Source organism: Hippocampus guttulatus, chromosome 13 (assembly GCF_054856545.1).
Source record: "Hippocampus guttulatus isolate MCC_2025c chromosome 13, RoL_Hgut_1.0, whole genome shotgun sequence".
Classification (NCBI taxonomy): Eukaryota; Metazoa; Chordata; class Actinopteri; order Syngnathiformes; family Syngnathidae; genus Hippocampus; species Hippocampus guttulatus.
In genome coordinates, this window is record NC_141273.1 from 14,688,712 (window position 1) to 14,705,560 (window position 16,849).

Sequence of the window (16,849 nt, forward strand, 5' to 3'; positions counted from 1 at the left end):
GTTTTCATGTTGGCGACACCTTTGAACTAGTATAAATGTTGTCAATACCCAAAGCAGGAACCGATACACCAGATTAGCGTTGCACTTTATTTCCATGCTAAATATACCAACCGTATGAGTGCCACTCCCTTCGGACTCAAGCCTGGGTGAGCTTTTAACAGTGAAAGCTGGGGGGGAAAAAAAGTTTTCAAAATAAAAATCATCCTGACAATTGAAAAGCGAATGGATCTATGAGCTGAGCAATGAATCAAATAGAAATCGATATCGCAATGTCATACACTGCAGTTTTTCAAATCGCAAAGCCTGCAATTTGGAAACGGAACCCCCCCCCCCCCCCCCCAAAAAAACTGCGCTTCGTTTTGGTCAATCAACAGCCCCACCCCCAAATATGTATTATTTATTTATATAGTGTTCTAATCAGGGATGTCCACTTTTTTCCAAGGCTGATACCAGTCCGAGCGAGTGTTTACTCTCGAGTAATCGCCAATATAGATACCAAGTACCGATACCACTCAAATTTACGATACCTAACATTTCAGAGAACACAATGACAGGTAATTCTGAACAAAAACCTTTGTCTTCCTGACGCACCTGATGACTCACTGACGTGTCAGACAGTTGCAGTGTCAATTACTGCCAAGATAGACTTCTGCAATGTTTTTTTTCTTGAGGTAGTCCTGGCAAGTATCGATTCTTCAAAAGTACCCGATACTTTGAAATTAGGCTGGTATTGACCCGAAACCGGGTATCAATACTCACTTCTCCCGAGTCTGAATAGTTCAGTGACTAAAAGGTGCAATCCACATGTTAACATATCATTTGAAGTGATAAAGCCACATATTTCTTGACGTTATTTTTGTCTAATTTAGGATTTACTGATTTATGCTTGGTACAATTTTGTAACGTTTGCACCCCAATTATTATTTTTTTTTTGGGGGGGGCAAAAAAATAATAATTGAAGTAGATAAAAAAAATGATTTGATGGATCACTTGCCTTTATTTTAGCGTGACGCTTACCTATAAGACTGGAACCTTTATACGTAATAAATCAGATCTATTTTATTGTATCACAGGTGATTTATTGCTTACTAACTGCATAATCAAACGTAACCCTTCTGACCTCCTGCAGGGAGCGCCGCGATGAACAAGCTACGGCAGAGCTTCCGGCGGAAGAAGGACATCTACCTGCCGGAGTCTAGCCGGCCGCACCAGTGGCAGACGGATGAGGAGGCGGTCCGAAGCGGGAAATGCAGCTTTGCGGTCAAGGTGACACTCGCGTAAACACACTCCCAAATTCCTACCGCCTTTGACCTGATTGCGACACACACACATTTCGCCCGGGAGCGACGCTTTGGGACTCCAGGATGGAACGTCCGATTTAATCGCTCGCCTTCAGAAAGTGTTTGTGCGCTCCGAAACGTTGTGTTGCGTAAGCGCACGCCAAATAATGTGATTGTCCGGCTCTCGTTGGGCTCGATGACGACAGGCCCGCAACCGAAGGGAAAAAAGTTTTTTCGTCACGGTCATAAAATGCCAATCGGTTGTCTCTGGCCACGCTTTTCTAGTTGCTGCTGTTTTTGTCTGAGTCAGTGGAGGAGGATTTCACCTTTTTACTTTGGTGTTTGTTGGTATTTTGTTAAAAAAAAAAATCAATAACTTCAGTTCATGTTATTTTGAACAAGATTATTTTTGTTTTAATGACATAAATTCAGGAAGCTTAATTTATATCCACGAATGATTCCTGTTGCGGGTATGGTTATATAAAATGTTTTTAAAATTCATAGCATGAGCCAATTTGCATTTTATTTATTGGGTCAGCGGCTAACTTTGCTGTCTCCTTGATGGCATGTGAATATAAAGTGTAAAACTCTGACATTGAAAAATATATTTCCAATTCATAATTTAGAATAAAAAAACGAATCATTTGGATATAAACCAACTAACTCATTTTTTCCATTATATATTTGTTTTTTTTTGCTTACTAAACTCTGTCGTTGACATAATACTTTAAGAATAATGTGAAATGGAGCAGTAATTTTTGTTTCGATTCTTTCCTTTCCAGTGATTATTTCAATTCTTTTTTTTGTTTTAATTGTTTTTGAACATTTTATTGAGGTTATTCATTGAAGACTGTGATTCACTTAAAAATGTTATTTAATCCCCCCCCCCCCCCCAAACACACACGTTCATGCGCACAATTTGTCTCATAGACACCGCAGGTGAACAGACGGGGTGTGGGTGGCGAAAGTCGACTATTTTGGCAACAAAAGTTTTCTTATGCAAACAGAAGCGCAACAGCTCGCTTCCTCTCATCGCCACAGAAATGAAAACTGGAACATCAAGAGACAATAAAAACACGTGAATCACAACATGCAAGTCAGTCAATGAATGAAAATGTCAAATGTCTACAACGGCCCAATCACCCAAAGGAGACATTATGCCGACATGTAAATGCTCTCAGATGAACTCAAGGGCAGTCACGCTTCCCTTCTCGCAGAAAATGACCAGAAAATCAGAAGTCAAATCCTCCGAAGTGCATCTGAAAATGCAAATACAAACCGAGGAAAATTGAAAAAAAAAATGTACGCAATTTAGATTAATCACACTCCTCTTTGCGTCTTGTGCTTTTTCTTTTTCCTTTCTTATTACTCCCTCATGCGCCTCCTCGAGGTACCTCCAAAAAGTGGAACGGTGTGTGGGATCGTTCCACCGGCTCATGTGGAAATATCTCCCGTCTGCCGCACCGAGGGTTGATGGCTCGCTAGGGAGGAAGGGAGGAGGCGGTTCAAGTAGGAGCACGGTGTACGGTCTGCTGTGTTTCAATGAGCTGCCATTCGTGCGTCAGAGTCACGCTGACATTTGCTAGACGTCTTACTCACCGTTCGAGGCCATTTAGAAAAAGTGCTTTCATTATAATGGCTTGCCGCACTGCCAAAGGATGGAGACGGATGTGGTGGCAATCACAGGGGTTGCTTACTCACAGAGTTGGATTAATCACGTTGCAGGGCATGATAGGGCCAAGGAAAGTGAGCACGAAACAAGAACCGTTTTATTGAGACTTGTTAAGTTGGTTCGGGAGTTTATTGGTTGGCTAAGTAGTGTGTGGATTTGGTGCATGAGTTTTTTTTGGGTTGGTTGGTTGGTCAAGTTTGCCTGTGTCGGTGTTACTCGACAAAGACAAAACACCTTTGAGGCCAGCGTAACGACGAGTCTTGAACGCAAACAACAGGACAAGGACTTCTTTGTCTTTTCTATTTATTCAAGAAATTATACAATAAAAAGGGGGTCGCTTTGTTTGTTTGTTTTTGGTCAAAAAAATTATATCGGTTCTGACGTCATCTGACTCTCATGTCCAGCTCCTTCTTCTCCGCACTGTCGCCAGTCACGTCACGTCCAACAAAGAAATATTCTAACATTCTACAGTGTATCTTAAACAAATGGAATCTAACAGATGCGTAAAATAACAATGGCAACTATTACAACTAGGTTATGAAATACGCCACTTCAACGAATCAAGACTACACGCCATATGGAACGCGCCACAAAAATCCACCAATATTAAATTGTCAGTTGGTTTGTGAATTGATTATTCCCCCGCGTCCTAAATATGGTCACGTCGGCCCGTGAGAGACACTTGAGTGAAGCGTCTGTCACGAGTCCACCAGCCTGACATGACACACGGGCGTCTGAGTCCCTTTCCAACAGCGATCGGCACTTCCCATTTGTCCTCGCCGCGCACGGCCGCAACCGCGCATCAGCGGCATCCTCGTGTGCACACGCGCGGCTCGTGCGTATGGAGCTACGCCGTGACTCACGAGCGTGCCGTCACGCTCTGGAAATAGCGCCGCCGGCCCTCCAAGGGCAGGGTGGTCCGGCTCGGGTCAGTGTCGCTCGCCCCGTATCTGCGAGGAAAGGGTAAGGACTTCCTCTCAGTGCGCACAATGGCTTCTGACGTTCCCGAGTGACACGCAGAAAATGGGATTCGCCGAAAGGCCGGCAGAGGCGAGGGCTCGTCCCTGACGCTCTGCGCCTGAGCCTGCGGTGCAGCGCAGCCAGAGGAAACCGGGCAGGAACAGTCTTGAGGAGTTGGCTCCGTCTCATGTTGAAACAGTGCAAAAGTGCAGCGGCGGGTCACCTTTAGATAAGAATGAGTTAATGAATGTGCACATCCTCATGAGTGGAATTTTGTTTTTCCGTCTTCTGTGGGTTGGCGGGTGACATGAATGTCAATTTTACATTGGGGGGGTGGGAGTATCCTCATTTCCAGGTCACATCTCTGCGTTTGTAATTTGATTTTCAGTTTGTTGAGTTGCAAAGTTATTTTTGGAGTTTGGAATTGGTCACTAGGTCAGTTAATTCTATGTTAGGTTTTTTTGGGGGGGGGTTACGAATTCATTTGGTTCATTTGTGGTTGGTTCTTCAGTTAGGCACTTCAGTTGTTAGTTGCCTTGTTTGTTTTAAATTTGTGAAGCGCTCTGTTACAACTGTTGTGAAAGCGCTGTATAAATAAAGATGTATTGGTGCTTGGTTGGCTAGTTAGTGGGCTAAGTTGGTGGTTTAGTCAGTTAGTTTGCTCAGTGATTTATTCATGAGGCGCTTCTTGACAATGTAGATTGTTGATTTTGTGCGTTGGTTAGTTTGTTCGTGACTTATTATTTTTTTATTGGCTTATTGCTTGGTTAGGTTGATTGTTGGTTGGTTAGTTTGATTGAACTGGTTGACCAGTTAGTTGGTTTGCTGGTTGGTTGATTAGTTTGTTTGTTGGGGGTTTTTTTTGTATCTTAGTTTGTTGTTTTATTTGCTTGATTAGGTAGATTGTTGGTTTGTTGATGTAGTTGATCTGTTAATGTGCGAGTGTTAATCGGTCGGTTAGTTAGTTTTTGCTTGTTTGGTTGGCTAGTTTGGTGTTGGTTGGTTTGTTTTCTGGTTAGTTTGTAAGTTACTTAATTAGTTGTTTATTTTGTTTGTAGGTTGTGTATTAGCTGGTTGGTTCGTTCATTTCTTGTTCGGCCAGTTAGATTGTTGCTTAGTTTGTTAGTTGTTAAATTAGTTGGTCGGTTTAGTTATTTTAGTCATTTAGTTTGGTTGTAAGTTGATTAGTCCAGAGTTGCACTGAACAGTTTCACAAAAACATTGTAGAGGGGCGACACAGAGTTGCAGAATTTTGTCGTAGATCCAGCAAAATGTCTATCTCGAAAATATATTTTTTACTTTTGGTGGTCAAAATCTGCTTGCATTAGGACGAAGTGGGGCACTGCCCCAACAAATCTAGCAAATAAAGCTGTGGTTTAAAAAAAATAAAATAAAACTGTTACAGCACTACCGCAACCTCCAGAACTGGACCGGTCCAGTCAGTGCACGTCACGATGGATTAGGGTTGTTCTGCCCAGTGCCGTTCTGGTTTGAAATGTTCGATTTTCCTCTGGCGCGCACTGTGGAGATTTCCTCCCATGATGCATCTCCTACCCAAGTGCTGCGGGAAAGAGACTATTTTGTTTTAATCCCGGATTAGGATTAATCATATCTTTGGTAGAGGACACAAGATGAGACATCATGTTCTTTGCCCATTGTGCTCAGGCCGGTCTGCTCAGTCTCAGTTCAGACGCTCTCATTACATGCCCTCACTCTTTTCATATTTCACGTCGGCACTGTCGCGTGAGCTCTCGCCAAATGCAGCGACTCCGTTGTGTCCCTCGTTCCTCCAGAAATGGCGAGGGATCGTCTGAACCGCCACTGACCTTGTGATTGTATTTAATTATGTGTATAAATCAGCAGGGCCAAGATGCCAGGGGCGTACAAGACTCACTCAAATAACCAACCTCGTTGTACACTTTTACAATCACGGCTTTTTTTTTTTTTTTAATCACGCTCCGTGCGCCTCGGGGAGCCTTTTTCGCACCATAACTCACTTTGGTGTGTGTTTGTGTCTTCCTCCAGTACTTGGGACACGTGGAGGTGGAAGAGTCGCGGGGCATGCACATCTGCGAGGATGCGGTCAAGCGGCTGAAGACGGTAGGTTTTCCTTGGAACAAAAACCACTGGAACAAGAAACCCCTTCTTCCTCTTGTCTGTGTACTCCAGAGATTCTTTCCCGCTCCAGAAGCTGTTTTTCGTCAACTTCCACTCTGCTCCAACATTCCCTTTTCCTCCCTCTCACTCTGTTGGCCGCATATATTTGGGGGCGTGAGGGCAGGGGAGTCTTGCCGGTCGAGATTCCCGACCCTGTCGTGAACTCATCGCCACTCTGGAGTAAAGACTAAAGCTCGGCTTCGTTCAGGAGGATTAAAAGCATCACAGTCAAACTTTAAAGAGTCTGTTAAAAAGTTAATTAGTTAGGTTGTAGGGGAAAAAAAGTGAGGTTTGTTTCTAAATGATATCCAGTGGTACCTCTACTTACGAAATTAATTGTTTCTGGAAGAAATTTCTTAACTAGAATATTTTGTAAATAGAGACGCGTTTTCCATGTCAATGACCTAATCCGTTCCAAACCCCCTCCCTCAGACTCAGTGTCAACTTTTTGCTGGCAAAACCAGGTTGGCTGGCCAAGGTAAAAAAAAAGGCTTTGTGCATGTATTAAAAAGGACGGCGGTGCACATAAATGTCCGTATCAACGCAGACACGCAGTCGTATGGCCCGAAGGTATCTCATGTGTATGTGCGAGCGATGGGAATGTACGTACATGCACAATACATCTCATGGCCGAAAACAATCACTCACGCTCTCAGGCATATGGGTGCTTTCTACACGATGTCCCCCGCCAGCACACACATACCACACAAGCATCAGCAGCACATACGCATCGGCGCTTGACAAGGACACTTCAAGCCCGAGGTCTCTCTTTTATCGCCTTGAAATGGTCGGACAACATGGAGCCCCCCCCCCCCCCCCGCCGGCCGCCGCTGACCGTCTCTCGTCCCTCAACCTAATGACATTTCTTTGGCTCGCGCTGAGGATGCCCAGCGGTGGATGGACAGTACACTCGTGACATTTGCGTCGTGTGTGCGCGTAGACGTGTGCTCGTGTCTATTTGTCCAAGTACAGTGTGTGTATGTGTGTCACGAAGCCATTTAAAGTTCTTGACTTTTTTTCCCCAGTCAGAGGTGATGGAGGTGGGGTTTCTTTTCCCCCAAGTGGCTGATATGTAGTTCTATCATCCTAGTTCATCCTCATTGATGCTTTAATATGCTAACGTTGCTTAGCCGGCTAGCAGGTCTGACAGTGACTCCATTGTATTCCCACGAGTGGCGGTATTTTTCTCACGACTCCGTGTTCTGTGTTTAATCGACCTCCATACTGCCCCGACTGTCACGTCACTTCCTGGATTTTGTTCAAGTCAAGGTCAGAGTTTGTGGTATGTAAAGCCATCGAAGGCCAATGCTAAATTTGGCTTGAGCTCAAAACCTACCCTGTGAAAATGAAGGCGCTATACAGAGAACCAACGAAAAATAAGAGTTTACGCGAGTCTTACGGCTTTTACACAAAACCAAACGAAGGTTGGATTTTGCCCTATTTAGGATTCGGTGCCAACAAAGCTCAAAGAATTCCCCGTTGTTGCAGATGTGTCCTCGTAGAATGCACCAACATCTTTGACAGCGAGAAATATGTACACCAGGAGGAGAGAAAATCCACAGTTTATACACGCCTTTCAAACAGAACACAGCAAAAGCCGGAGGTTGCCGAAGTGGCATTCTGTCAACAAAGCTCCGTTTGCATGTGTGTGTGTGTGTGGGGGGGGGGGGTTAAATACCAGTAGTAGAATTAATTGCTTCATTTACACAGCAAACCTACAAAGAAAAAAAAATATTGGGCTGAAAAGAATGTCAGAATCTTTTATGTAGGACAGGCTAAAAACTTTGAGTTAAGATGTTATAAGTTGGTCTAATAAAGTCCCTTTTATTTCACCTGTTCAACCTCCACTTTCCTTCCTGCTCTGAGATCCTTCCCACTTTCATACCTCCAAAAAAAGCGATTGTATTACATGTTGGTGTTATGTGTTTTTTTGTTGTCTTTTTAAGCAGGTTTTAATTGTGCTGTTGCCCAGAAATGCTTCAATTCAACCGTCCCGCCCCTCCCCCTTTCCAATTCCCAACCGTTTACTCATCTTCCCCACGCCGCCCCTCAATTTTGCTACCTGCAGCTAACCAATAGCCATCATCATCATCGTCATCTGCATGTGCCATTAACAAGCCGACTTGCCGGTTAACGTGCCAGATCGCGCATTCAAACCTTTTCCACCACGGCCGGCGCGTAACAGGAGCAGAGTGGCACGCCTTTCCACGTCTTACCGGCGGGGCACAAGGAGGGAGGGAGCGAGGGTGGGGATTAAGAGCAAAGACTAGCCTGCATCTGGTTTCTTTTTGGTGGCCTCAACTTGACCCCCCCTCCCATACACACACGCACGCGCACACACACACACACACACACACACACACATACACACAACCACACACACACACAACCACTCACCCAGCCTCCCCTGACTGTTCAACATTCAGAAATCAGATTCACACCGTTTTTGTCACCTGTGAAAGAATCTGAGCAGGGATCACAGTGGAACCTCTTTCAAAAGCAGCAAAACAATTGAGAGACTTTTCCAACCCCACTGGCAGCTAGTTTTTCAAAACAGAAACTAGCGAGTTGAGTTCCCACTAAGAAAACAGACAACGTGAGCAGAATCATTTTCACGTTGCTTTCGGCAAAGACTTGGTTCCTATTTCGAAGTTGCAAAAGCGGTGATTTATCCACATGAGAAACGTTTGAGCAGAGGTACTGTATGTGCGTCCCGGCAGCAAATGTTTCGCCGAGTTTGCCTTGACGAAGCTCGACAACTTTAAATGACAAATATATGAAACCTTGGAATGGGCACTTCAGCCTGAGTACAATGCACCATGAATTTACAAGAACCATGTGATTGTTTTAGGAACAATTCAGTTATTTTGTGTTGGGGTAAAAAAATGGCTTTTTGGGAAATGCTTTGGTGTGATATCGCCGACAGAAAATCTGGTCCCCCCCAAAAAAAACCCTTGAAATTCAAGTGAAGCAGTAGAATGTTTTTCCCATTTCTCAACATATCGCCTCGACAATTTCATCTGTTCATCAGGAAATCCCTTCTCTGGTTGGCTGACCAGTTTCAGTTGAAAATATCAGAAAAAAAATATATATATATACTGTATGTATATATATATATATATATATATATATATTTTTTTTTTTTTTGTGGGAAGTTGATGCATGTTTTGCCGGAGGGAGGAAAAAAAAGTGTAATGGCTCTGATGCGAATATCAAAAATCGGTAAAGCCCCTATCCCACTGAGCTGTGATCATTTGCGAGCGTGGAGCAAATGTTGCATTCTCATCAGGGTTCATTTCAATGCGTACCTGTACTTTCCTTGTTGCAAGGATTTTAATGCCATATCACCAAACCCGAGGTTCCACTGTGTGTGTGTAAGTGTGTGTGTGTGTGTGTGTGTGTGTATTTTTAATACAATAACAGAACCCTCGATAGTCAGAACTGGTTGGGTTGGTGTCATACTTTTGAGTGCTCTCTGTCAAAGTGCCACTCGTGACACCTAAACCTGCTCGGTTTATTTTTTTAGGTTGTCAAATAATTTGTGCACTGTGTGTGTGTGTGTGTGGTGCTACTAACGCTGACCACAATTGATATACAATCAGTATTGATCATAATCAGTCAATCAATAATAAAACAACCCAATCAATTCCCTCCCCTTCGACCTCTTACAATTTCTTCCAGGTAACACTGTCATACTTTGTCTATCCCCCATCCCGCTCACCTACCCTGTTTTTTTGTTGTTGTTGTTTTTTAAACAACCATCCAGGACAGGAAATTCTTCAAAGGATTCTTTTCCAAAGTAAGTTGCTGATTTGTATCCAGTCCGAGTGCCTTTCTCTCTCTCTCTCTCTCTCTCTCTCTCTCTCTCTCTCTCTCTCTCTCTCTCTATCACGTTTTAACAAGTCACCCTTTTTTGAAGGACAGATCACGAGCGCGCACACGAAACACACAAATGCATGTGGGGCAAAGGTTGAGATCAGGGTGGGGCACTTAATTGTTTGTGTGCGAGTGGTGTTAACAACTTGTTCTCCGTCAACGAACCAAAAAGTGGAATCATTTGTGAGAATGACCGTCAACGACACAGACACGCACTTACGCACTGTGGTCGTTGCTGTTCTAACCAACAGGGGGCACCCGAGCACCGACCTTGTTTCTCTCCTTCCGTTTGGCTTGAGTGGCACAGCAACTTTATTGTGGATCGATCACAGGTTTTTGTATGTTAACTAAAACATGTGTCTTGTCTTTTTTTTTTTTTTTTTTAACTGCACACAGGCTGGGAAGAAGGCAATACGCGCCGTGCTGTGGGTGTCGGCGGACGGTCTCCGCGTGGTCGACGACAAAACAAAGGTGAGAAAACACTGGACGCGAGGGATGTCATAATAATAAGAAGAAGAAGAAGAAGGAGAAATGCATAGCTCAAATGTTTGGGAATATTAGATTAACTTTTTTTTATTACTTTGTATTGTTTCATTAATGTTTTTTTCTCCTATACATGGGAATATTACAGAATGTCATCGTCGGGTCATCTTTGTCGGGTGCAAGAGCACACCTTTTTATACACACCTGTTTATTTGCCAGTCCTTGTTGGCATTGACTGTCCAACTTTGCGTTAAGGAAAGTCTCTTTAGCTTAATGCAAGCAAACAATGCGAAACGCAGTGGCCGGGCTAATGAATTATAATTCTTTAAATAAAAGATATTTAAACACCAATTATGGAGCAGCATATGTCGACGGATAACGGGCGTATATTCTTGTCTCTGAAGAACAACAACGAATAATACGGCAGTTTACTGAGGAGCTGTGATCGTCTACATTTTTATCTGTATGTCTGCTATATACCGCCCCCTAGTGGCCAAGGCGCTCTCCAGAAGAAGCATCAATAATGTCCATTGAAGCAAAAAAAAAAAATCTATAAGTATTTCTTTCCATTCTGTTTGATTATGTTGTTACAGTAAGTTTTTCTCAAGATCAATATTGTAGAGTGCTATTTTATTACGCTTTTTTTGGACAGCCAAAAAAAAGGCCGGTCCTTATCTGCAGTTGAGTAAAAAAAATGTTCAGGTCGTTACTTTAGAAATAGGCTCTGCACTTGAGTAGGTGCACCTGCAGGAGCAGAATCATATTCCCATAATGTGAGACTGACATCTGCTGGGAAAATGGTAAAACTCCATGTACGATGTCTGGACATCACCTGATGACAATTTTCTTTCCCCCTTTCAGTTACAAAAACAAAATACATAATAATAAAGCACAACATAGCCCAAGTTAACCATTTGGATTGATTATTTCAAGCTGGGATAGGCTCCAGCAACCCCCGCGGCCCGAGTGAAGATCAAGCTGTTCGGAAAAGGAATGAATGAATGTGTCATTCCTGTCCTTTGTGCTCAGTCATGCGACCTGAGATAATTTTGTCATCCTTCCCCCGAATACGCAGTGGGCGGAAACTGGACGGCACTAACTCTCCATTAACTCTTCCTCGAGTTGATGATTACGCCTGACAGATGGCAATGTCTCTTTTTCGCAGGACCTGATCCTCGACCAGACGATTGAAAAGGTGTCATTCTGCGCGCCGGACCGCAACTTTGAGCGAGCCTTTTCATACATCTGCCGAGACGGGACGACGCGCCGCTGGATCTGCCATTGCTTCATGGCCGTCAAAGACTCGGTGAGAACGAGGACGAAAATTTAAAAAAAAATGGATCAATTGACGCAAACGTGACCACGCGATGCCGTATGTGAAGGGAGAGCGGCTCAGTCACGCCGTGGGCTGCGCCTTCGCCGCCTGCCTGGAGCGGAAGCAGAAGCGGGAGAAGGAGTGCGGCGTCACCGCTACGTTTGACGCCAACCGGACCACCTTCACCCGCGAGGGCTCCTTCCGGGTCACCACGGCCACAGAGGCGGCCGAACGGGAGGAAGTCATGAGGCAGCTGCAGGACTCTAAAAAAGGTGCGTGTCTAGAAACTCGCGCACTTCCCGGGATTGTTTCGCTGCGGAAGTCGCTGCTCATAGGTAATATTCCAGTTTAGGCTCTCAGATGATTATGTTCCCAACTCAGTGCTGATTTTCCAGGGACACACGTTTATTCTTGGTGACTGGAGGGCATTTTCTGTTGATTAAGAATAAGGTGGTTGGGAAGAGGTTACCTGAAAAGAAAATTTGTGTGTGAATGTGGGAGGTGTGTATTTGAGGAAAACTTTCATTTGTACTTGTTTGGAATAATAATAAGAATAAGAATACATTTTTCACGATGTTTATTTCTTTTTTCATTTATCTTTCAAAGTTGTTTTTAGGTTGATTAAAATTGTTGTTTTACCAGTTTGGTCTTATTTTCTTCAGCTGACACAATAATTGAAATGATTGAACAAATTTTTAATATTTTAATCATTTCCAGTCATTATGTACTTTTATAGTCTTGTTTTTTTTTTTTAACAATAAACAAATCCCATAGTTCCATAAATTGCGGCACAAAATGACTCAAAAGTTTGAATTGTAAATGCCATATTTTTTGTGGAACTGCTTTGATTAATGCTAATTAAATCCATCTTGATTTTGTTGAACGGCAAAATTATATACACGGTGTCATTGTCCATACATATTGTTGTATTCCTAGACACACAATTCTCGAGAGTTCTCAAATAAAACATCCAGACAGTATTCAATTTTCCCATAATTTGTTACAGCCTTCTTCATAGATTAAATAATGTTTTTTTTTCCTTCAAAATTCTAAAGAACTCCCCGCTCGCTATGACAACATGAAAAGTGGAATGGGCGAAACTTTCCCAAAGAGACTTCCAGCAAGCTTGCGGTATTTAATTCCTGTTCTCCATGTTTTTTTTCCCCGACAGCCGAGAGCGACGCAAAGGTGGCGGGGAACTCGTCCGGCGGCGGCGTGATCAACGTCTCCGCCGTTCAGTCAGGGAGCCCGCCGTCGCCCTCGTCCTCGCCGCCCCTCTCGCTCAACACCCTGGGTATACCCCGCCGGCACGCCCCCGCCGAGGCGCTGGCCAGGCAGGGCTCTTTCCGCGGCTTCCCGGCGCTCAGCCAGAAGACGTCGCCCTTCAAGCGCCAGCTGTCGCTGCGCATAAACGAGCTTCCCTCCACCGTGCAGCGCAAGTCGGACTTCCCCATCAGGAATGCAGGTCAGATGGGGAGCTAAGGCCACACACACACACACACACACACACACGACTGCTCTTCTAATTGCCGTTTCCTCCGCTCACCCGCATTCAGTGCCTGAGGTGGAAGGAGAGAACGATAGCATAAGCTCGCTGTGCACTCAGATTACTACGGCGTTCAGCGGACCCCCGGAGGACCCCTTTTCCTCAGCGCCCATGCCCAAAGCGCTCGCCTCGCCGCAGTCACCCGTCGTGCCAGGTAAACATCGCTCCGACATCAAACGCGAACAGCTCATAACACCGTGGCGCACTTATCGGTATCGTCGCCATACTGCTCAAAGAAATGCATCAGATTAGCGCAAAGCATTAACTGACTTGCACAGTCAACGCAGAACCAAAGGAGTAATCGTTTAAATATTACGAACATTTTTAAAAATCTATTTAAATATCCAGAAATATAATCCAGAAGTGACATAAATTAGAGGACAAGTATTACAAGAATCGTGCACATAAAAAGTTAGGTATTGGGATGAATCCCCAAAATATTCCTGCGAAACAAGAAAGAATAAAATCAAGCAACTCTTAAACAAATATCACACTTTTTTTTAATACAAAAAAAGATAAATCTGTGGTCTCCGGTGTTTGTTAGTATTTTTTAAAATATAAAAAAAATGTAAAAAAAAACCCTGAAAACATTGGTGAAGAGATATTACAATAAAATACACATCTATTTGAACAAAATATGAAAATATTAACAGGATATAAAACATTAGACAAATATTTAAATTTGATTCAAAACTACAAAAATATTATCTGGAAAGTACACAAATGAGAAAAAAAACCTCAATAATACTATAAAATTATTAGAAAATACAAAGAATAGACAAATACTATTGAATGAAATAAAGACCGAAATAAATATACATGATCTCTAACGCCAATCTCACACATTGTGGACATTTCGTGAATGTGCTTGTTTTCTTGTGACATGTTCCACCTCGCATGTCTAACACTAAACCATCCTTCTCTTGCTCCCCGTCGTCCTCTTGTCCCTCCGCTGTAGTCAACGGCTCCGCTGTCGCTGCTCCCGCTTCCTTTTCCACTCCCCATCCTCATCCTCTCGTTCTTCCCCCGCTTCCTACTGCTGCTAGTGTTAATCCTCCAGCTCCGAGTTCAGCAGCGTTGGCCCCTGCTCTGCCCGCTCGAGACACTAACCCCTGGGCCAAGACCTCTGCTGGGGTCCCAACCCCTGCAATGGCGGGTAAGAGACATTAAAAAAAATGTGTAGAGTAGGGCTGTCATAAACTCATCTATTAAGTACAGATACTGGCACTTGCGTGGCCTCCCTCTAGTGGTACAGGGAAGAATCACTGTCCAAGAACAATTTGATTCAAATCGATTCAATTTGATTCAAATCTTAACTTCCCAACTTTCTTTGGTAAAAAAAAAAAAATATATATATATATATATTTATATATATATATATATATTTGGTTAAAAAATATATATATAATTGTCCTTTACATACTGTATATATACAGTATATATATACACTGTATATATATATTTTTTTACTTTTATGTGCAACATATTTTACTTGGATTAAGTGTTAACATTCAAACCCTGTCTAATTTTACAGTGTCTTTTCAATGAGCTTTTGAAACTCATTGAAACAGTTCGGTTCGCGTGGATTGATCACTGAGGCGTAGCAGCCAGTAGCGCTAATGCTCGCCTGTGCGTTTGGCTAACAGCTACTGTATCAACTCCTTTTGTACAATTTCACAACTTGTTTGTGCACTATGCCGGCTGGCGGTGAACGTTGTTTTTGCACTATGAACCGTTTTCAAGTGTTGAAACTTCCTTGAGAACAAGTCTGTTAACTCTCTTGCATGATCTCATTCCACACAGCCACCCCCATTCCAAGTTGTAACTTTGACACAGAACCACTGACAGCATGAAAGGGGCAAATGTGTCTTTTTGTTTTTGTCCAAATAGGAAGTGATTGGCCCTCATCCACTCCTGTCATCATCGTCCCGCCCACGTCTTCTCCAGTGTTACCCTCGCACAAACGCACCCCGTCTGAAGCGGAAAAATGGCTGGAGGAGGTTTCCAAGTCTGTGCGGGCTCCTCGACCTGACCCCATCCTGGCAGGGGCCCCAATGCCCGCCCCAGCGTTCACCGCTCCCTTGGCCCCCTTACCCCCGGTGGCGCCCTTACCCCCGGTGGCATACGTGCCCCTGCTGCCCCCGCGTCAGACTGCTTTCCATCCCATGTCCAACGGACTGTCCTTCCCACAACCCAGCGTGCCCGTGGTGGGCATTACCCCCTCACAGATGGTGGCCAACGTCTTCGGCTCAGCCGCGCAACCCCAGACCTTTCCCGCCCCGGCACCTGTAGCGCCCCCAGTTCTTGTCATCCCGGGCCCCTTCATCAAGCCTCCGCCGTCGCCCGCCGCCGTCAACGTGCACCCTCCCAACGGCGGCGGCAACTTCAACGGGGCGAACAATTGGGCTGTTCCGCCCCACCCGCCCGTCACCTCCTTGCCCGCTTCAGCTGACCCGCAGCAGCCACAGGAAGATGCCTTTGAGGCTCAGTGGGTGGCGCTGGAGGGGCGCTCGCACCAGCGCACGACGCCGTCTCCCACCAACCCCTTCTCCACTGAGCTGCACAAGACTTTTGAGATCCAGCTCTGATGACTGTGCCTGCCTCAGGAAGCGAGGGGAAAGGGATGTTCTCCGTGTTGAGGGTGGTGCGGGGTAGTGGTGGTCACGAGACGATGGGGGGTGGCAGGGGCAGGTGGTGTCATCAGAGAACCCCCCCCCCCCCCCAAAAAAAACATGCTGCTGTTCCTCACGATTCTCATCAGCAATGTCTGTGCTTGTTTGATCATCCTGTGGAACTCCACGAACTACAACTACCACCGCCACCACCTCCTGTAAGCCGCTTCTTACCCACTCAATTCTCAACCCTCCACCAACCTCACCCGACTGGAAGAGTAAAGCAAGACAATGCCAAAATGTTTATTTTTATGCATTAAGTATATTTTAAATAGCTACAGATTACAACCGTCATCTTGCCAAAGGCACAGAATAGCAACGAATTAGCGTGTGTGTGTGTGTGTGTGTGTGTGTGTGCGCGTGTGCGTGCGTGTGTGTGTGTGTGTGAGCGTGTGCGTCTATACGTGTGCTTTGTATTTATATGGGCCGTGTATCTCTCCAATAAAGGATGATTTGATTTGATATGTATCCCATTACATGGGGTGCGATACAATTCATAGTTTATTTTAAAGAAACGATTTGATTTGGTTCGTTTCACTGGGATTGCGAATCGATTCAATATGGTACTGCTGAGTTCAGTAGGGTATGATGCAATGAGTTTCTTGTCATTTTACAATATGAATGAATTTTTCCGTACGTCATCGTAATGTGGCATTTCCTTCAAAGATACTGTATATGTCTCCAATAAATGGTGATTCGACACACATCTCCATATATTTTATAGTGGAACAATTCGGTTCAGTTCGATCCACTCACCTCTTTTAAATCAAATACGATTTCCCAATTCAAATTGTTTTTTGTTACGCCTCTAAAAAAAAATATATATATATACTGTATATACAGTATATATGTGTGTGTTTGTGTGTATATGTATGTATATATAAAACG

At 44.2% G+C, this 16,849-nt stretch overlaps 1 protein-coding gene across 6 annotated transcripts in view; it reads left to right on the top strand.

Moving 5' to 3' along the window:
• numb (NUMB endocytic adaptor protein) overlaps window positions 1-16,663 on the top strand; it is a 29,000-nt gene extending 12,337 nt beyond the window's left edge. For 4 of the 6 annotated variants that reach the window (XM_086126626.1, XM_086126625.1, XM_086126628.1 and 1 more), the window contains exons 2-11: window positions 1,130-1,266; window positions 5,938-6,012; window positions 9,836-9,868; window positions 10,342-10,416; window positions 11,594-11,734; window positions 11,811-12,015; window positions 12,915-13,208; window positions 13,300-13,443; window positions 14,248-14,445; window positions 15,180-16,663. In XM_086126626.1, the coding sequence (XP_085982752.1) occupies window positions 1,141-1,266; window positions 5,938-6,012; window positions 9,836-9,868; window positions 10,342-10,416; window positions 11,594-11,734; window positions 11,811-12,015; window positions 12,915-13,208; window positions 13,300-13,443; window positions 14,248-14,445; window positions 15,180-15,877 (1,989 nt within the window). In that variant the 5' untranslated portion in view covers window positions 1,130-1,140 and the 3' untranslated portion in view covers window positions 15,878-16,663. The remainder of the gene's footprint in view (window positions 1-1,129; window positions 1,267-5,937; window positions 6,013-9,835; window positions 9,869-10,341; window positions 10,417-11,593; window positions 11,735-11,810; window positions 12,016-12,914; window positions 13,209-13,299; window positions 13,444-14,247; window positions 14,446-15,179) is intronic. The other 2 variants (XM_086126630.1, XM_086126629.1) reach the window with 2 other exon arrangements.
• Window positions 16,664-16,849: the final 186 nt, after the last annotated feature.